Genomic DNA, 21,899 nt, shown 5'->3' with positions numbered 1-21,899 from the left:
AGAGAAATATAGATAATCATATATGTATCGTCAGATGATAATAATCATGTATGCAATCATTCATCTACTGCCAGTAGTGTTTTCAGAATTTCTTTAATCAGTCTTTAGACTACAACTGTTTTCAAAAGAAAGATGGCTCTCTTACTGGACTGATATTGAACTAACATGTAACATGGAAACAAGATCTAAAAGCTTTAAATTCCAAAGATAGGCTTTCATTCCAGTATTATAAGTAGGCATTATCATCAATCACTTTGTGCAAGAAACATCAGTTGGTGCAGTGAGCAAATTATCCACAGTCTAGTTCTAGGTCACTGTACTGTAAATACTACATTGTAACTACAAAAGATTGAAATCAGACAATTTTGTCAATCTAGGAAAATCAGTGATATTAATTAAAAAATATAAAACGTTAGGGAAAATGAATTAATTTGAATTTGATGTGCCTTTAAGTCTAATATTTTTTCCAAAAGATTTAGTTATGTATTTTTAAACAAAATTTTTTATTTTAAACTTTAATGGCAAGTATAAATATTTTATAATGTATTTTTTAAAACATAACTGAAACATTAATTATATAATTTGTGCAAACAATTACAAGTTCAGAAAATTCTAATAAAATCAGTCTGGGAATTTTTCTTTTATTCGTTTTAGTGGTCACCCAGTATTATTATTTTACTTATTGTTCATTGTCGCATGTATACTCCTGTACCTTTGTTATTGTCTCATTTTTTTACATTTTTACTTGCAAATGGAGACATTAGTTTTTAAAAAGTTAATATGTAGTGCATTGAATTCTCTTTCTGATGGTATTTTAAATATTAGATTCAAATATTGATGTTTTCAACATATGTTATTAATTTCTAAGTATCAATTATCCTGACACAGTTTAGTTTTTAGAATGTCAGAAAAATAATAGATTTGTAAAATTATGAATGTATGGTTTAGGTTTTCTATCGTAGGGCATTTTATCTCTATTATATTTCTGTTTTATAATATTTACTTTTTTTTGTATATATATGTGAAAGATAATATATTTTCCATTTTTTTCCCTTACAGCACTTATGCTGATGATAATGAGCCCATACAAGTTTCTCCCCTTCTTGGAAATGTTTGTTTTGCAAGTTCTCAATATAGTTTGTGTTTTACTCTGAGATCTTTTGCTCACATGTATGCACAAACCTATGGTGGAATTAGTGTTCCAGACTTTTCAAAACGTTTATGGGGTGATATATATTTTAATAGCAAAACGTAAGTATTTTTCCATGTTTAATTAAAATTTACTTTTTTATAAATATACTTTATCTTGGCTGAATTTGTTAATTTTATTCTGAATATCTGTGTTAGCTTTTAATTAAATGTTCTGTTTTCATGTTTTCAAGCAGAAAAGGAAAAACATAATGCAACATATTTTAGACATAGTACAAATATATATATTTATTATTTTCCACTTTTGGCACTTTGAAGAGCTGATGCTGCATAATTTTTGAAATTCTAGTGAAATTAAAATGTTTTACTAAATTTTGTGTTCTTGGAAAAGTTGTTGTCCTGGTTCAGATATATAATCATCAATATAAGAAAGCACCCATTTCGGTGACCCAATAAAATTATATTTGTTAATGAATCCAAATTATTCATTTAATATTCATTTCATTAATAACTAATCATTAAGTATTTTGATATCACTTATTAGAAATACAGCATCAAATAATAATACATTTGATTGGATTAACTAAGAGGATTTGAAAGATGCCTCATTCTGAATAATAATTTCTTTAAATTATAGAATGTATGTAAATTTTGATAAAAAAACTCTAAAACAATATAAAATATTATTATACAGTAGAACTTTAATTAATGTTGTTGTTACATAAGGCTTTATTGGAAATATTAATCCATATACAATGTTCAGCTTTAAGTGGACATAAACAAGGAGTAACTTTAATTAATGTAAATTAATTATAGCTTAATTATTAATTAATTACTTTAATTATTGTAAAAGAAGAGAATACACATAAGTTTTAGTGTTCTATTTAAATTGCATAATTATTTATTATGTAATACAATGTAGAAAAAAGAGATTCAGTTATCCTCTCTATTTTGTGTAAAATAAAATGATAAAAAGTTAATTTTCATTTATTTTTAACTACTAAATAAGAAACAAAAATGGACATAAATTTTAATTTTATATTTAGATTTATAATTACCTTAAATGTTATACAATAAATAAAAAAAAGAATAAAATAGAAATATAGTTTACTACTTATACTGTGAAAAAATTTTCAAACGAAGAACATATTGTGAATAACAATCAGCATGTTAAAAGTATTTTGTACTATAGAATGAACTTTTTTTTAACTTATAAAAAATGTTTTTTTTTTTTTTTTTGTGTGTGTGTGTAACTGACCTGAATTACTTTATCTTGATTAATTAGCAATCGATTGTGTGTGCGTGTGTATTTTTTTTCTCCCTATACTACAACCTAAATACATATTTGTATCTGAATCTTCTTTTTTTTTTTTTTTTACAGGCGTAAATTTACTAGGAAAGCACCTCACAGTACAGTACAAAGGAGCTTTGTAGAGTTCATTTTAGAACCTCTTTATAAATTATTTGCTCAGGTTTGTTATTATAGCTTTTTTTTTTGTATTTGTTTATAAAAGTTTTATTTTACGAAATTTTCACTTTGTAAGATATAATTAATTTTAATTAGTTTTATACAATATTGTTTATATTTGTGAAATCACCATTATGGATTTTTGCAGGTTGTTGGAGATGTTGATTCATCTTTACCACAATTGTTAGATGAACTTTCAATTAAACTAACTAAGTCTGAAATGAAGCTAAATGTTCGCCCACTGTTAAGACTTATCAACTCAAAGTTTGTCGGCGATTTCAATGGTAAGCTATTATAAAGAATGTGTTAAGTTATAACTTACATTGCTTTGGGCTTTTTGTGGGTGACTTAATCTAGACAATCAATATTGAATTGCACTCATCTCTCTTCATTAGAAGTTTGAGTAATATAAGTATATTTATAGAATAAATTCAGTTATGAAAATATGTGAAGCTTGTGGTTAATTAGTTATAACATGTTGTGGATGGTCTCTCACATAAAGGTCTGACATTTGTAAATGAGTTTTTAAAATTTTATTTTAATGTTAGAGAATTTTTATTGAAGTATTTATTAATTTTTTCAAGTATTGAGTTATGAAACATTTTCATATTTATTTTTGCAATATTGTGCATATTGTCCAAGAGCTATTCATTTTTCAAAAGTTTGTTTCTTTTACTTTTCTAATTTTATAACTCTCGAGTTAATTTTTTGATCAAATATTAAAAATTTAGTATTGAGTTGAGGAGTTTACTGCATCAAGATCACATTACACATATAACTTTTTTGAAAGACTGTGTCTGTGACTTCATTCGGATGATCTTTTTCACCTGCACTGGGAGGAAAATTGTCTTTTCAGTTACAAAGTATTACAATTAACCTAATTTATTTCATCACTGGGAAAACTTTTCCTAAATGTGTTATATTGAGATTTTTAAATACTGTTGAATCATTAATGATAGAGGATCGTAAAAATTGCATGTCTATCTTAAACAGAAAAATGGGCAGAAATCAAATACATTCTTTCATTTAGCAAGGTACGATGAAAAGATTTTATTTATTTTTATTCGGTGGTGTCATATAAAGAGCATAGTCTTCAAGTCATATATTTCAGCCATTAAAATTTTTTTGCAAGACAATTTTTAAAGAGAACAAATGTAATAATGAAATGATTATTTTTTTTTTCCAAAAAGGATTCAAGGGTTGGAGTGAGGTGGCATGAGAACTCTAACAACCCCCAGTCCTCATGTCTGCAAATTCAAATTCAATTTCAATGCAAATTCAGTGAATGTGTGCCGACATTTAGGAGCATGGAAAGATAGTCGAAAATTGTCTATTTATCGATAAATACTATAGCCAGAAATAAAACCAACACTGCATCACTAACATAAAGTTTTAAGTAATCTGGCTACAAATTACTTCAATTGCCAACTGTTGGATTTTAATATAATGCTGTAACCTAAATATTTTTGTCGTAAAAGTTTAAAGAAAATATGGTTAAAAAAATTTATTTTAATATTCGTTTTGTCATGGCATTGAATTAATAAGTTGAACACTTCTCCTTGATAAAAAGTTAGTTATTAAGAAAAGAATAAAAGTTCTTATATTTGTTTTTCATAAAATGGTATAGAAATTTATTTAATTTAGTTATAACAGGACTAAGAAAAATTTAAAAAATTTATGAAGCTATCAAAATTTAAAATCTAGAAAATATGTAATGCCTATAATGGCATCACAAATGCATAAGTCCCTTTTTTAATTTTAAATTAAAAACTGACAATTACTTTTCCTTTTTATGTACAATATCTTGTTTATTATATTAAACACTCATAAATGCATTAAAGGATGCATTTTCATTTTCAGTATTTAAATGTATTATTCATTTACATCACATTACTAATGAACAGAGTAAGTTCTTATTTTGCTAAATGAGAATTTAAACTTTTATTTTTTGTGAATGATTAATTTCATTTTTTGCAATATTTTATTAATTCTTTGACTGTAATTTTTATTCTTTAATTTTCATTTATATCTATCTCGTTTTATATATATATTTTATAATTTATAGGCTTTGTTGATATGTGTGTCCATCATGTCCCAGCTCCATCAGCAAGTGCTAAGAGAAAAATAGAGCATATTTACACTGGACCTTCTGGCACCGAATTAGCTGATGTTATGGCTGATTGTGACCCTGAGGTATGTGGAATGAGTTCCATAATGTAACCTTAACAATCTTGTAAATGTAACTTAACTTACTGCCATAATATTAAAAATGCCTTAAATGCTGCTTACTGCCTTAAATACTGCCATAATGTTAAAAATGTTTACTCAACATTCTGAATGCAAGAAAAAATGATTATTTTCAAAAAAGTTTAAACCGTGTTAAGATAAACGAATTAATTTTTTAACATGGTATTCTAGTTTCAAGATTTCAGTAATTTGAAATTTTAGTTTTAATAGTTCATAAAATCATTTAATTTTTGTTCTTAAGTTGATAAAAAATTAAATAAAGTCTTCTATATTTATCATGTACCTCTGTTTTAGTATTTCACCATTAAATGTCACTATCTGCTAAATATCCAGTATTTTAATCTAGGGTTGTATTAAAATTAAACAGTTTTAATTTATGTGTGTTTTCAAAACAAAGCAAAAAAATTCTCTATAATTTCAATTTGAGACAGATATGAATTAAAATGTACTTTAAAACCAGGCATCTAAAGAATGAAAAATTTAGAATGTTCTTACATAACTTTTTTTTTAAATATCTCTTAACAATCAGTAGTCATAGTTCTTATATAACTAAAACTATGAATATTTTTTTTTTTTAAAGTTTATTTGGGAAGAAAAGAATCTGTAATTGTGTGTGCTTATCTTTGTTATTTCTATTCGTAATAATATTTATTAATTTTTTTAAATTATTGACATTTTAATTGCATTGCTCCTGGCAATGTTTTCACCGCAAGGTTTTGTAATATGTCTAGCAAATGTTATTTTAAACTACTTTTTCAATTTTCTTTGTCATATCCATCTATAAATAACTTTTATTTTAAAATTACTAATTTTTTTGTCAAATAAATTCTTGATATACCTTCATAATTTTTCTTCCTTTATTTGAACTGCTTGCCTTAAGATCATTTTGGTTATATATCTACGAAATAAAATTTTAAATTAATGCTCCCCATTTCTTTGTAATGCTACTATATAACTTGTTTCTACTTAAGGGCTGCTAATAAAAGTTTTGTGGCATAAATTCCTGATATGGTTTTTTTATTTTTTAAATTCATAATTTTTCTTTGGCAAAAAACTTTTGCACAGACCTTAATGTTTAAGATTAACTGTGTTAAATTTAGAAATATATTTGAAAATAGTTTATTATTTTTGCTTCCTCAATTCAAGGCCAAATAATTTGAAAAATAAAACGGAATAAAAGTGTATATTTTGATTACTTTTTTGTAACCAAACGAAATGCTTACATGAGAAATCATGCAAGTAAAAATCTATCATTACTTTTGGTTTTCAATATTTTTTATAGTTATTATTATGAGTTTCAAAAGTGATTAAATGGATTTTGAATCTAAAACTACATAATGTTTTTTTTTTTTTCTTCTTTCTTTTGCTGTTTTTTTTTTTGGTAGTTGGATTGATTTTATTTGTATACATTTCTAATTGGCTCTAAATTGTTATTGTGTTTTTTATTTACTTTGTTATCATATACAAAATATGAGCTTCTTAAAATATATAAAACTAATAGTTGTTTTATGTATGTTTGTTTCCTAAAAATATTTAACAAATGATTTTCATGTCCCTATATTTTGCTCCCTACTCTTTCAATATATTTAATGTTCTTTATCATGTTATATCAAGGGTCCTCTAATGGTACATACTACAAAACAGTACTCTACGCAAGATGCCACTAGTTTCCATGTGTTTGGAAGGGTGTTTAGTGGAACTCTGCAAGCAAATCAGGATGTTCGCATACTGGGAGAAACTTATACTTCAACAGATGAAGAAGACTCAAGAATTTTGACCGTTGGCCGACTTTGGATATCTGAGGCTAGGTAAAATAAAATTCAGTCCTTGAAACTTCAATTGTATAATATTAAATCTTATTTTTAAATTTATACAAATCAAGCTGAATTTCCCCTTCTACAATTGTTTTATTTTACTATTTCTTAGAATTCCACAGATTAAATTCACAGAAATCAGACTTTTTTACCCTTCAAGTTATGGATCACTCACTGGAATTCATAAAAACGCTATTTGTGAATCACAAGTTTTTTTCTGTGGAGAAAATATTTGTGCAGCTCGCAAAACAAAAAAAATTGTGAATAACTTTTGATCTAGTGATCAGATCCTCGTGTACTAAGAGGGCAATTCCACGAAAGTGTCAACTTTTAAGTGAAATTTTTTTTTTATGAATTGCATATTTTAATTTTAAAAATATGTTCAAAAATAGCCAAAGTCTGCATATTACTGTTTAATTTTTGATAATTTTAAGTTTTTTGAATCTGGCAGCATTCTAAAGTAATCACATGACTGACAAGCGAATTCCTCACATTTGTGCTCAAATTGTTTTCTTGAAAAATACTTATGAAATAAAAGAAATGCATCTTTCTTTTACAATATTTTGATAAAAATATGCATATAGTACAAAATTTAAACATTTAAAACATAGCCTTTAAGTCATTTTAAGTTTAATATATTAAATAAAAGTAACTTTTTTTGTGTCATTCCGTCACATATTTTAGTACATTTTTTTAAATAGCAACTGCGTTTTTGGATGAAAATGTGTATATTTTGGAATATAAAGCAGAAGTGGCATAAGAATCAATGAGAAATTGTAAAATTCTATGCATTTGATTATTAACCTCCAATAATTAGCGTGACGGAATGACACACCTTCGGCGATGGAATGACAAAACGAGTCCTAGAGAAGCTAAGTCAAAAACTAGGGAATTATTTTTTTTTCAATTAACCTAATGGCTAAAACAGCTGTTGAAAGACAGATAAAGTGTTGAAAAAGACCAAGATCCCCCTGATATGATGAAGAAAAAAAAACAGAGAAAGAAAGGCAGAGAAGAAAGCTTCCGCGACAAAAGTTGGACTTAAAAAACTCAGAAGTGCAAACGCTGTTGTGCGGAGATTGTGTAAACAAAGAAAAATCAAATTCTACCAATCTCTTCACATACAAATAATTTAAATTCCCTATACAAATTCCTGCAGAGTCTTGGTAAAGCCATAAAAAAATTTGTACACCATAAAAAAAATTGTACACTCACTTCCAAAATCACCAATAGTGGAAAAAATATTAATTCAGTCTTTATGTGAGAAGTATTCATACCCTCCAACTTTGCCTACCTGGCCATCAGTAGCACTCGCGCAACACACATTTACGGCATCCCGCAATATTTGCTATGCTCATATTGATACTTAATTATATTCACTTATAATTTCAAAAAGCAGTTGATAAATATAAGAAAATAGATTTTGAAACAAGCGTAAAATTTTATTTCACATTGAGAAATTTTTTAAAACATTAAAATGCCATAGACTTTTAAAAAATCAGGTTATTTAGATAGTACAATTTTAATTCACATACAGGAAGGTACACTTTTCTAAGGATATAAAATTATTAAATTGCAAATGAAAGTTTATTGTACATTTATACAAATTTCAAAGAAAAATAATATAACATCTCAGTAAAATGCAAAAAGTGAACTCTCCACAACTTTTTCTCTACATTCATTCAATTGTTACCAAATTTTTTTCACTTATTTTATTTAGGAAGGTCAGATTCTAAGATGTTTCCTATTAAATACTTTTTACACCAAATTTTAAAACAATTAAATCAAGAAAACAATTGAATACCAATTTATTGAAAGAAAAATGGAATATATAAATGAGTTTCTTCCTAATAAAACTTTCAGAATTAGAAAACAATATTTAAAAACTTATATCATCTAAAGCTTACACATTAAACTTTGTTCTTTAAGAGGAATGAATTTGTATAGACATTAACCAATAGCTAAATTGTTTCAAATCTTTGAATTATCTATTATAATTAAGGAGTAAAAGCATTAATTAAGAAATCTAATCTATAAGCAAATCTGATTTTAATTAAAAATACCCTTAATTACAGAAACACAGTATCTAAACCTCTCTATGCTTTTTCAGTGATGAATAACAAGCATTTTTTGCTCTTTTTAACTCATCCTCAGTAAATTGTGCATTGTAACAAACTCCCATGCTTAATTTAGTGATTAGAATTGATTCTAATGTTTTGGTACTCAGACTTGAGCGATTATCAGTTTGATTTTTACGAATCATGCTAAAAATTCTCTCAGATCCAGCATTACTATGGGGAATTGACAGAATTGAAAGCATTATTTTTGACAAAGCCACATATCTCTTTATTCCATTGTTATCCTTTAACTGGCTAATTTTATGCCATGCCTCATCTACTCTGGTATGATTTAAAATTTCAGAAGGAAAATTGTCTGCCTGATAAAAGGCAAATTCTAACTCAAGTTGATCAATGTCAATACCACAATTAAACAAATCATAAAAATACTTAAGAGATGCAAAATTTGCATTCTGCCTATTCAAAATGTTTGCCACAGTAGCATGCTTAAGAAAATCATCCTCTAAAGGAAACTTTTTGAGAATATATTCACATGCAGTGACAAAAAACTTTCGCACTGCCAAAAAGAACTCAGTTGTTTCTTCTGGCGTCAGATCACTCAAAATGGATCTAGCACTTGATCCTATTATAAGAGACTCATCAGGTTTTTGATACTTGGGTTTCTGAAATTTCGCTTGTAACAGAGAAGACTTGGATTTGCTTATGGTAGAAGGCGAAACAAATCGTACAAGAAGCTCATAATATAAGCTCATTAAATCATCATACAAAGTATGGATAGAAGGTTGCTCTTTTTGCAGGGCAACATTTACCTTGGTGAATACAGGCAATATCGATGTAACAAAAACACAATATATCTTTGTTTTGTTTGATTTAAGTAACTCTTTTATTTTTTCTGAGGTAGCATTCTCTTTAACATCAGATTGTGAAAAAAAAATTAGCAATGGGTCCCACTGCTCAACTAGTCTCTTTAGAGAATTTTCTAAACTTAACCACCGAGTTGAAACATGTTTTAAAATCTTGTGAAGTTTCACATCACATTCTATCTGACAGTTTTTAAATTCATACTTTCTTTTACTACTCTTTTCAAGGTAGTAAAAAACTTTTATCACCAAATTCTCCACATCAACGGGCAATGAGGCTGTAGCCTTTTTAGCTGCTAGATGAACCAAATGACAAGAGCATCCAATGAATTTTATATTTGGTTGCTTCTGTTTTATATAGCTCAAAACACCTTTATTACATCCAGTCATTGTGTTAGCATTATCAGAACTGAATGCTATGCAACTCTCCCACTTCAGTAGATATTTTTTAAACTCTCCATCAAGAAGTTGAAAAATTCCCTCACCAGTGTTGTTAGTTGATTCAGATAAAGAAACCAGTGATGATACGATTTGTCCTTTTTCTTCATCATAATAATTAAAAATTAAAGGATATAGCTTTTTATCTGATATGTCATTGCTTCCGTCAGTGGAAAGAGAAAATAATGAGGTTCTGAGCTTACTTAGAGTACTCTCTCTTATCCCCTCAGCAGTGGAAACAGTTATTGCCTGGGTCTTGGTATGTCCACATCCATACTTTTTTGCAATGTCGGAATCTGGGAACATTTTTTTAAATAAGGCGCCAGAATGATCGGAAGCAGATAGAGAAATATTGTGCTCAATTAAAAACCGTACGAACAATACTTCAGCTTTAATCACTCCATTTTCTTCTAATTTGGAAGAATAAAAATTGTTAATAGGTTGCTGATGCACCTGTGCTTTTGCAGTAGCACAATGTTTAGGACCGATCACGTGTCGGCGACAATCATCCAGTCCACCGTGGACAATTGAGAATTCCGAACTACAAATATTGCATTTCGCAAAGCCATCTTTTCCCGATACTAAACAAGGAAACTTTTTAGTATATTCCTCTCTAAACTTTTGATTATTCTTCCTCTTCTTTCGTAATCCATCGTCATTAGAAACTTCCCGATCCTGATTAGATCTTTTCAAATAACGATCCATCACAATAAAATTTAATAATACATACACAACTTATAAACTAACGCGATAAAAGCTGGATGAAAAATAATCTAAAATTTCAAACAATATCGTATCATTCTTTTAACATCGGAGCAGCAAAATTCAAAGTTGTTTTCAAAAATTTTTATTGAAGTCACTTCACTTCACACGGTGTAAAGCAAAAAACTAACGCAGTTTCTCAAAGACCAGCTGCATTCAGGCAGATTACAATGGCGCCGCCGATGAGTAACCCTTCATAATCACGTGGTTTCTCCCGACCAAGGCTAACAACTCATGACGTCATTTTCGGCGATACGCAATCAGTGACGTCACCATGCTTGAAAGACGACAACAGCGGAAGCGGATAGATCGGACAGGCGCTTTCGTTTAATCCGTAGTATTTTACTATTCACCCGTAGCTCCGTAGTTTATCTCCAATTTCCGTAGCAACTACGGAAATTCCGTAGCAGTTGGAGGGTATGAGTATTTAACATCGAACTCAAAAGAAATTAAGTGAGAAAAGTAATGTTGATGAGCTGTTTAATTTGGCTAAAAAAATTTTACTGTCAAGATGATGTTAGTTACAAGCCCCCAAGTATGAAGGATTCAGTCATAATACAAACTCTGACAGAGTAACGAAGAGTGCAGATGCAATATATACTTATGGCCTTAAAAGAGGCTTTTCATAAAGAAGCATATATTGATGTAAAGTGTGTCTTATCTCATTTTTGTTCTTATTCTCATTTTTGTTAAGTGTATTTCATTAATACCTCACAGCACATGCACCTATAAATACCATGTAATTGTGATGTTGTTCTAAAAGGCCAAACAAGATGTTGGCTGCTGTAAAACGGCACATAATATGTAAAAGAATTTTATGATTTCATAAAGTCGAAGCAACAAATCGAAGAAGTTTTGTTTCTGTCCAGCTATTCTATTTAAGAGAGGGCAAAAGAGAATGACTTCAGCTAGACACTTGTTACATTAGCATTGCCAGGAACACGAGACCTGCACTAGATGCTCATGTAGTTGAGAAGCGAATCATCAAAATTGGAATGCTTTCTAATTTTAACCAAAATCAAGTGTATGATTTGAAAAGCCACTGTTTTGAAGAGGAAATGGAAAATATGATTGAGGAGTATGCGGTCGGCTCTTTAATCATTGTCCCATACTGCGAAAAAAAAGAAGGCACATTTATATGCAGCGCAAATTACTTTGATAAACAAAGACGATTTAGATGTTAAAGTATTTAAAGAACATGGGACAAAAATTAATTTATGCATAAATTTCCTGAGAACGAAGATAAGATGTGACATTGGCAAGTTAGATATAAAACCTCTTCTGAGACAACCTAATTTTCAAACTGTTGAAATTTTAACTGATTCCTACGTAAATATTAATTCTATTTATCTGTTACATTCTGTTTATCATTTACATATTAATAAAACATTTTTTAAATGAAGACTTTCTTCCACTAAACTTTTTGTCATTCCGTCACGGTCATTCCGTCACAGCAAATAGATGTTAATAACTGCTAGCCAACCTGAGGTTAATTTTCCAAATTCACAATTTACATTGCTTACACATTATACTGAAAGTAAAAAATAGTTCAGGAAAATAATAGTTGCAAAATTCACAGAAACTACCAGTTCTAAGCGGCATGCCGAAAGCTTGGTTGCCAAAATGTCATTCCGTCACACAAGTAAAAAGTTCATAAAATTAAAAATAAAAAAAATACAAAATTCTTTTTTTTTAATTCATGAAGCACATTATACCAATAATAATGATATGCATGAGAAAATATCATGTTTATTTGAAATTAGATGCATAGAAACTTCAATTAATTGTCATCATGCAGGTCAAAATGTCATTCCGTCACATATGGAATTGCCCAAGACTAAATTTTAAAGGATTAAGGAGTGGCCTCAAATTTTCTAATTAATTAATGGTAACAAAATACATAATATGAACTAAATCTTCCTGAGAAATCGGGTTTTAAATGTACAACTTTTTTTGTATTTTGCTTAACAACTGCTTAATCAACTGAAAATTATTTCATTTCATTCCATTGTAAAAACATTTTACTCAACAGCAATTTTAGGCAATTAGTTTATTTTAAATTTTTTTTCTTTCATAACTATTCCTCCCATGTCTACTCAGATTAATTGCTGATTAATTATTTTTTTTCTTTTTTCAAATGTTGATTTTAAGTCTTAGAATTGTTTTAAAATGCTTATCTTTAAGATTTGATTATAAACTCCAATTTCAATTTATTGTATGGTTAGGTTATTTTTGTCACTCATTATTGAAAAGTAATTTATTTTGAAATAAATTTTGTGTATTTTAGATACAAAATTGAAGTTAATAGAGTTCCTGCTGGAAATTGGGTTCTAATTGAAGGCATTGATCAACCTATTGTGAAAACTGCCACTATTGTCGATGTTAGTGAAGCAGCTGAACTTTTTATTTTTCGACCTCTGAAATTCAATACTAATTCAGTGATAAAAATTGCTGTTGAGCCTGTTAATCCATCTGAGCTGCCAAAAATGTTAGGTGGCTTAAGAAAAGTTAATAAATCATATCCTCTTCTGAGCACAAAGGTAATTCAAATTATTAATTTATTTTTTGCAATTTCTATCCCAGTAATTTTAGCAATCCTATCTTTAAAATACTTTCTATTTTTATATCATGTTTTTTTTTTTTTAACCATGTGTAATCTAACATTATTCTCATTATTATAAAGATTACCACTGCATTAATATTTTCAAATTTCTTTTAGTTATATTCATTACTTAATAATTTTTTTGTATTTTGTGAATTGCTGTTTTGGAATTTAATAACTCTAAAAGTGGTATTTACATACCTGCCAAGTCTCCTGAATACCTGTATATTCTCAAATTTCTCCGAATTTGTTGAAGAAATTTTTAAGGAAAAAGGTGATAAAATATCCACTGACGGATCACATGTTAGAGTCCCCTTGCCATCAGGCTAACTGTGGGAGATTTCCCTCTCCTTGTAACTCAAATGCTTGTTAGTTCCATAAAAAAATCCTCCAAGAAGGCAAATTTCTCCCACTACTTGATCCAAGAGTTTTCTTGTCTTCTGAATTGGGTTCAAAATGACAAGACTACGAAGTTGAGCATTAGTAGTCGTAAACCCAAAGTTGGTTCGATTAGTAAAATCTCGGTTATTTTATTTCTCTAATGTAATTCATAGGTATATATTTATGTATATTCTAATGGCTAGGCCCTACAAGAAAAGACTACTTAAATGTCATTCTATTGAAGAATTGTAAATTTAACGTTAGTATTTTTAAAAAATTGTACTAAGTAAAGGGAAAGAGTAAGCTGTAGTGCATCATGTACTTAGTACAAATCAATTACATCTGAGCATCAATGTTAAAAAAATATTTAAAACATGCATTTGCTTGCTCATAATTTTCTACCCTGTTGGGTTAAAAAATTAGCTTCGAATAAAACTTAGAATAACACTGGTGCTACTTCCCAGAGTTGACCTTGGCCTTTATCAGAATTTCAGCTCAAACCATCCTATTCTAGCCAAGTATTTCTAATTTATTACTTTTATAGTTTTAAAGTTTTCTAAGCAGTTGTTTTGTGAGACCACTTAAGTCTTGGTCTTTCTCTGCAATTGGCTTTCACAATAAATAAGCTATCACAATATACCCTTATTTTTTGATATTAAAATTTTCTTTTAATTCTTAAACTTTGATTAGGTTTACAAGTAGGTATCTTCGATGCCTATCTGTAACCTGTTCTTTTTTGTTTTATTTTTCTTCTTACTCAAAAATATTTTTTCGCTAGCTAAACATATTCAATGTATATATCAAAGTGTTTATTGTTATTGTGGAATAAGTAAGTTAGGAAAAAGAATGGTGAGTTATTTTTCCTCCAATTGTTTTTCATAAAAGATTTTTATGAATGTTATATTTACTTTCGTGATATGTTAACTTTTGTAATTTATAGTTATATTTTATTTGACGTAAACCATTTATTACAGATTGAGGAGTCAGGAGAACATATTATTCTTGGTACTGGTGAACTTTATTTAGATTGTGTTATGCACGATTTAAGGAAGATGTATTCAGAAATAGGTAATTGCATTATGATATTTTTCTTTATTATGCATCAGATTTATTTTAAAGTAAATAACTTCATGTTCCTTTGAAGTAACTTATGTTTCGTTTTATTTCTTTCAGACATTAAAGTCGCTGATCCAGTTGTATCATTTTGTGAAACTGTCGTTGAAACATCATCATTAAAATGTTTTGCTGAAACTCCAAACAAAAAGTTAGAACTTCAGCTGATTTTTTAGTTATTATTTATTTTAATGAAATTTTTTATTGTTAAAAAATAAAGTTTTACTTAGTAAAATGCAAAAAAAAAATATTCTATTACTTCTGACATTGAATTAAAATGAAAAATCAGCAGTGCATGATGAATATTTAAATTAGTTTTTATGTATTCAAGTTATTGAAAATCGATATATTTGTTTACTAGAAATAAATTGACAATGATTGCTGAACCATTGGAAAAAGGCTTAGCTGAAGATATTGAAAATGAAGTTGTACAAATTAACTGGAATCGTAAAAGATTAGGAGAATTTTTCCAGACTAAGTATGATTGGGATTTGCTAGCAGCTCGTTCCATTTGGGCTTTTGGACCCGATACAACAGGACCCAATATTTTAGTAGATGATACATTGCCTTCTGAGGTATGTCAACTATTATATTTGTTATAATTGATTACTTCTTTTATTATTTATGACGTTTAAATAAATCAGTTAATTTATCATTCAAACAAAAAATTTAACATTTTGTAAGTGAAATTTTCATTATCAAAACTACTTTTAATCCATATTTTTGCCACATATGTAATTAATTTCCTTTAATTTGATCAAAAGCAGCTTTCTGCTAGATTAAAAAAAAATTTCTTAATTTTAATATTAAATTTAACAATTTTTAAAGCAAAACCTCAATTATATGTCATTTTATGAAAGATAGTTGAGGGAATTTTTTTTAATATGTGGAATTTTATTAATAATGCAATACTTATATAATAGTTTATTATCTTATAATCAAGAAACTATAAAGGCGTAATTAAAAAAATATCATAAAATTATATATGTTATTGGAAAATACAATGCAAAATATAATAATTATTAATTAATAGGTAGATAAAGGTTTATTGAGCATGGTTAAAGATTCAATTGTACAAGGGTTTCAGTGGGCTACTAGAGAAGGTCCTCTCTGTGAAGAGCGTAAGTAGTGCTCCTCTTTTGATATTTTTTTTTTTATATATGTATTTTGTACATTTAGTGTATTTATTGTTTTGCAACAAAAATACTTTAATTTTTTGAAATCTGCAGCATTTTCTTTCCTTTTACCGCGCAGTAATATCCAAATAACAAATTTTCAATAAAATACTATGTTGAAAATTCATAAAATAGTCTATAAAGTTACTTTAAAAAATTCTACCTGCAATCTTTGTGCACATATCAATCTTAGTTGAAGATATGTAAATTTTTGAAATCTTTTTAAAAAAAATTAATAGTTTATATTTAGATAACTGATTTTGCCTTGATTTTTAGTCAATGTTTCAAAGTAGGTATGATATATTAAGATTATTAAAAAAAAACTCTATATTAATGAATTATATAGACCATCTAAGTATGCATTATTCTAATGATTTATTATTAATAGGGTATAAAAGATAATTTTGCAATATTATTCTTGTCAGTTTCTTGATAATTAAGAAGTTGTAAACTTGGTTATAGCTAACATCAATTAATTTTACTTGTTATTTATATTGACTTTTGCTGTTATGACCATTTTATTTAATTTATATTTATTTAGATTATTTTCACACGTTTAATTAGATTTTTTTAAATGTGATTAGTTTTTGGATTTTTTAATTTGAAAAGCATATTATTATTTGATTACAATAAATGATTCTTGACATGACCAGTAAGTTAGGAAAAAAAATATGCAAATCAACAAAACGGAGAGTTAAAGAGCATTTAAACTATAATAGCTAAGAATCACTTCATATAATCTGAAGCATTTACATTTATAAATTATATTCTCAAGACTATTATTTTAAGTAGTAATTATTTCACTTTTGAATTAATTCCTTTTCTGATTTGAAAATCAGTTTTTTTTTTTTTTTTTTTTTTTTTTTTTTTTTTTTTTTTTTTTTCATTAATGAAATGAAAAGATCATGTGTAAAAGAAAAAGAAGTTCCTTACAATTTTCATATGATCTTTTGTGCTGGAAGGGTTAAGTATTATTATATACATAGTAGAGTTCTGATAATGTGGGGTGACGAAGAGTTTTTTCTTTCTTTTTTCTAAACCAATCGCTTTATGGATGGCGCTGCTACTATAACAGGGATGAGATTAGCCAAAACGCAAAAAAGCTGAATTTCCACGATATTAAATTTTACGCAAGCGCAACCCTTTAATAATAAATTCCAGACAGTTTAAGGTAATAAATAATGTATTAACATACAATTGTGTACTAATCTATTATTATAAAAACGATTACATTGATACTTAACATTTAGTGGGGGAAAAATTACCAATTAAAAAAATAAAGCTGGAAATTATATTTTTCCTCAGTTCACATAAGAGACAATTACTACTTGAAAAACTACCTGGTTTAGCAAATTAAAACTACTGAGAATATAAATTAATATTTTATTTCTTTTAATAAATACTGTTATGTGATTTATAGCAAATATATCAGTAATATTACTTTTCAAATTATATTGGGAAAAAAACTTTAACAATGGACCGAGTCATTATGTTCATATTATAGTCTAATCTAACTACAGCCCTCTGAAACATATCAATAACAGTGACGTAGAAATATATAGTAACTCCTTAACATACAAAAATTGCTATTTTAGTTTGAAAAATTACATGACAATCAGCAACTGTTTAGATAATTGTTTTTTATTTGATAAGAATTTTGCATTTTATAGCATAAATAGCAGCAATTATAAATAAAATTTTGATGATGAGTTATTTAACTCTTTTTCCCCCAAATTTTTTTTTTAATTAAATCCCTTTTTAAGTGATTGCTTTTGTTTGCTATATCTTTTATGTTTGCTATATTTAGTCGTTAGTCCATCTTCAAACATCTTGTGACAAATCCTATTTTTCTTCTTTCCAAGCACAGAATGTAAGTTTTGAAAATATTCCCTTCCAGTTTCTCGGATGTTGTAACACTTACATATACTAATAATCGTCGTTAGAAAAACAGTCACCTTTATAGTAACTAATTTAAAAAAAATTTTACTTCTTACAAGAATCGCGATAGTTGATCTTAAAATTGCGTGAATATGAATAACAATTATGGATTTTGAAGTCACATGAATATGAAACTAGATATACGATTTTGAAAATGAGAAAATACAAACTGGGATATAGAATTTTTAAAATGCGTAAATACAAATCACGATTCATAATTTTTAGATAGCGTAAATACGAATCATGATGAGTAATTTTTAGATTGCATAAATAAGAATTATGATGCATAACTTTTAGAATGCATGAATGCGAATCCCAATGCCTTACTTTAAAATCGCGTATAAATACGAAAATCAATGTTTGATATTATAAACCGCATGAGCAAATCAACACATTGAATTTTAAACTTGCGTGAATACGAATCGCTACATAGGTTTTTAAAAATACGTAAATACGAATCACAATATCGGATTTTTAAATCTCGTAAATAAGAATCGCATCGTACAATATTCAAATCGCGTGAATAAGAATCGCAACACACAAATATGAAAAGCTATGTTTGATATTAAAATCGTGTGAATAAGAATCGAGATATTAACAGATTCCAGGCTTGGGGACCTCTAAAAGGCTTGTCTGAAGCAGCGTCGTTTGAACTATGAAAATCGGATCTATCTGGAGGGCGGGTAAAAAATTCGGAAAATCTTATCTGCTGCTTGTAAAAGGGAGAATATAGGTAAAATAAGTAAAAATGAGAAAGGATTGTAGTTTGAATTTTCTGCTTCTCTTTGAAAATAGGTGAATTTTCTGAAAAAGCGGAATACTTGTAAATAAAAATGAAATTTTTAGAAAATCTGAATTTTCGATAAAAAAGCTGAAATTTAAGAGATAAAAGTGAAAAAAACTGAAATCTGCCAAAAAGCGGAAAAATCTCATCTCTGGCGGAAAAATCTCATCTCTGTATAAGAGCATTTCCGTTTTCAATCAATATATTTTTGTAGTAGGGAAATCTATTAAATCCAAATTTTTGGCTATCAGATTTTTTGTTAGTTTTGAATGCTGCCCGCGCTCGATGTAACGGCCCTCATAGTCCAAGCAAAAATGAACTTTATAAAGTGAGTGCACAAAAATAACTGCAAACACTCAAAGTTAATAAATTCTTGAGCAATTTTTACAAAGCAATGCTTTACTTTAATAAAAATTTGGTAATAACGCAACTTTTTTTTTATTAATGTATTGGTAGGAGTGACCCCTTAACGGACATTAAAACAACATTCTAGAATAAGAAACAGGACACAGTGCATTGGTCCTAGTAATCTGGCATAAGATTGCTCCCACTATGAGCAGAATTTCCTACTTTTTTAATTATAAATGGAAGAAAATGATATGTTACATGTACTTTTTCTTAATATTTCTACATTATGTTTTTTTTCACTTTATTCTTTATTATTATTTTATTCTCTTTAATCATGATTCATTCACAGTTCGTTAAACTGTCAATGTATGCAGATAGTGAGGAGTAAAACATTAAATGAGTATGTAAATAATTTTAATGATTTCTTTCTATGTAAAACAACTTTACACGCTTTTTGAGTAGACAGGTTTTTCAGAATTTTTGTTTACTTCCCACTTACTTGTCTATGTATAATGGAGTAATGAGGAGTTGTATTATAGAGCATAGACTGCATTTTGTACTTTACTATTGTTTGAAATATTTATAAATCTAGTTTATTTAAAATGGTTATAAATAACGTAGCTCGGTTAAAATTATATAGTATTTATCTGAGTACTTAAGAACTCTTTTCTTTTCAGCCATTCGAAATGTGAAGTTTAAAATTTTGGATGCAGTAATTGCTGGGGAACCTATTCATCGTGGTGGAGGCCAAATAATTCCAACTGCCAGAAGAGTAGCTTATTCTGCTTTTCTTATGGCAACTCCTCGACTAATGGAACCGTATTACTTTGTTGAAGTACAAGCTCCAGCTGATTGTGTATCAGCTGTGTACACAGTGTTGGCCCGTCGCAGGTTAGTTATAACTGCTTTTCTGTAAAGTGTGCAAAAAGTTTAGTATTTTGAATTAATTATCCAAATATTTTATTCAAAAAAATTTATTTTCTTCGTGTATTTCTACATATCTTTTATAGTTCACAGTAAGTTTACTGTGAATTACAAAAGTAAAACATTGTAACTTGTAAAATTTTTAATCTGTATTTTTAAAGTGATGGAAAGTAACAAATCTGGATCTTTTTTAATGAAGTGTAATTAAATACTCATTTTCTTATTTTTCATAGAACCCTTACCTATAGTTAAAATTCAGATAGCTGTTGCTCATTTAAATTTTGCAACAAAATGGAAAAAAATTTATGATCAATTTCTATAATATGAGGTAGCATCTGAATCTTATGTTTATTAAGTAGGAAAGTTAATGTTAGTAAACCCAGCATAATACCATGTGCACTAAAAAATTAATTTTAAAGCATCAATTCTAACTTAGTACTGCAATATCATTAGCTTTTTTGGATAATTTTTCAAAAAATTTAACTGTGATTTGATAGTTTTTTTTCCACAATACATTTGTGTGACATGAAATATTTTAGAATTCGTGGCATGGTACGGTAAATAACTAAAATATAAAAACTATAGTTTATTTGTGAGCATATCCTAATAATAATATTTTTGAATAATCTTCTGCTTGAAATGCTTTGTTAAAAAATTTCAAAGTCTTAATTTAGAAAGATAAACATGTTAGATATGTTTTTATACATAAGTAACCAAAAACTTTATTCAAACTGCAATATATCTCAAATTAAAATATTTTTTTTATTATTTAATTTAACAGGGGACATGTAACTCAAGATGCACCAGTTCCTGGATCTCCATTATATACTATTAAAGCATTTATTCCGGCTATTGACTCCTTTGGTTTTGAGACTGATTTGAGAACTCATACTCAAGGTCAAGCTTTCTGTTTATCAGTATTTCATCACTGGCAGGTATGTCTTTTTGATACTACATAGTTGCCAACATTATGCTTTTTTTAGAAATGTTTTCCCAGTGGTGGAGAAAAAAAAAATTTTTTTTGAAGTACTTTCAAAACATTACTTCATGATAATAAAATAATGTTTATTTATGTTTGAACCATTTTAAACACCATTCATTAAATTAAGAATTAAATATTGAAGCATCAGTTTTGCTGCAACTATGAAAGTTGACTGCTGCAATGTGCCCGGAAAAGAACATTTAATAAATTTATATATGGAAACTAAATTTCCTTCCACTGCAACTTCTTTTTTTTAAAAATGTGTGCCAAAACAGTCAGCAAATTTTGAAAAGCCATGATCAAAAGCATTGTGATTAAAAAAAAATTGTACTATAAATTATAATTGCCAAAAGTTTATTTGCTTATTTTTTTAATAATTTTAAAAAATGTCCTCACATTCATAAGCCACCTGTTAAAGTCAATATGCACATTTTCTGGTAAAAACTTTATGTATTAATGCTAAGAACTTAAAACATACTGTTGGTTAAATATTAAAGAAGAAAAAAACTCATTTCAAGTACTACTAATAATAAATAAAATAGAAATAGCGCCATTTCTAAAAGTTTTCATTGGGATTTTTCAAAATCTTTGTATTTTATAATATAAAATTTCTCATGGCCATAGCATTGAGGAAAAAGTCTGTTTCCATAAAATTTAATCGTTTCTAATGTTGACCATAAACCCACATAATTTGGTTGATAAGGAAAGTATTAATAGTTTTAGTTAATATAGTATTAATAGTTTTCACTAGAATATTACAAGTTGCCTTCATGGTTTCACTTAATACAGATTCTCACTGTATCAATAGTCATAAAGAAGCAATTTTATTAGCATTA

The 21,899-nt window shown here is 27.7% G+C and overlaps 1 protein-coding gene across 1 annotated transcript in view; it reads left to right on the top strand.

Moving 5' to 3' along the window:
• The window catches only part of LOC107449131 (116 kDa U5 small nuclear ribonucleoprotein component), a 32,433-nt gene that overhangs the window by 9,419 nt on the left and 1,115 nt on the right, over window positions 1-21,899 (top strand). Inside the window, exons 11-22 of the mRNA XM_016064570.4 lie at window positions 1,060-1,251; window positions 2,531-2,621; window positions 2,766-2,901; window positions 4,683-4,810; window positions 6,479-6,672; window positions 13,104-13,356; window positions 14,774-14,867; window positions 14,973-15,063; window positions 15,274-15,487; window positions 15,946-16,033; window positions 19,835-20,048; window positions 20,863-21,016. Of these exons, the coding sequence (XP_015920056.1) occupies window positions 1,060-1,251; window positions 2,531-2,621; window positions 2,766-2,901; window positions 4,683-4,810; window positions 6,479-6,672; window positions 13,104-13,356; window positions 14,774-14,867; window positions 14,973-15,063; window positions 15,274-15,487; window positions 15,946-16,033; window positions 19,835-20,048; window positions 20,863-21,016 (1,849 nt within the window). The remainder of the gene's footprint in view (window positions 1-1,059; window positions 1,252-2,530; window positions 2,622-2,765; window positions 2,902-4,682; window positions 4,811-6,478; window positions 6,673-13,103; window positions 13,357-14,773; window positions 14,868-14,972; window positions 15,064-15,273; window positions 15,488-15,945; window positions 16,034-19,834; window positions 20,049-20,862; window positions 21,017-21,899) is intronic.

This window comes from Parasteatoda tepidariorum, chromosome 8, assembly GCF_982258835.1.
Source record: "Parasteatoda tepidariorum strain Cologne lab strain chromosome 8, Ptep-v5.0, whole genome shotgun sequence".
NCBI lineage: Eukaryota > Metazoa > Arthropoda > Arachnida > Araneae > Theridiidae > Parasteatoda > Parasteatoda tepidariorum.
This window is presented reverse-complemented; position numbering and strand designations above follow the sequence as displayed.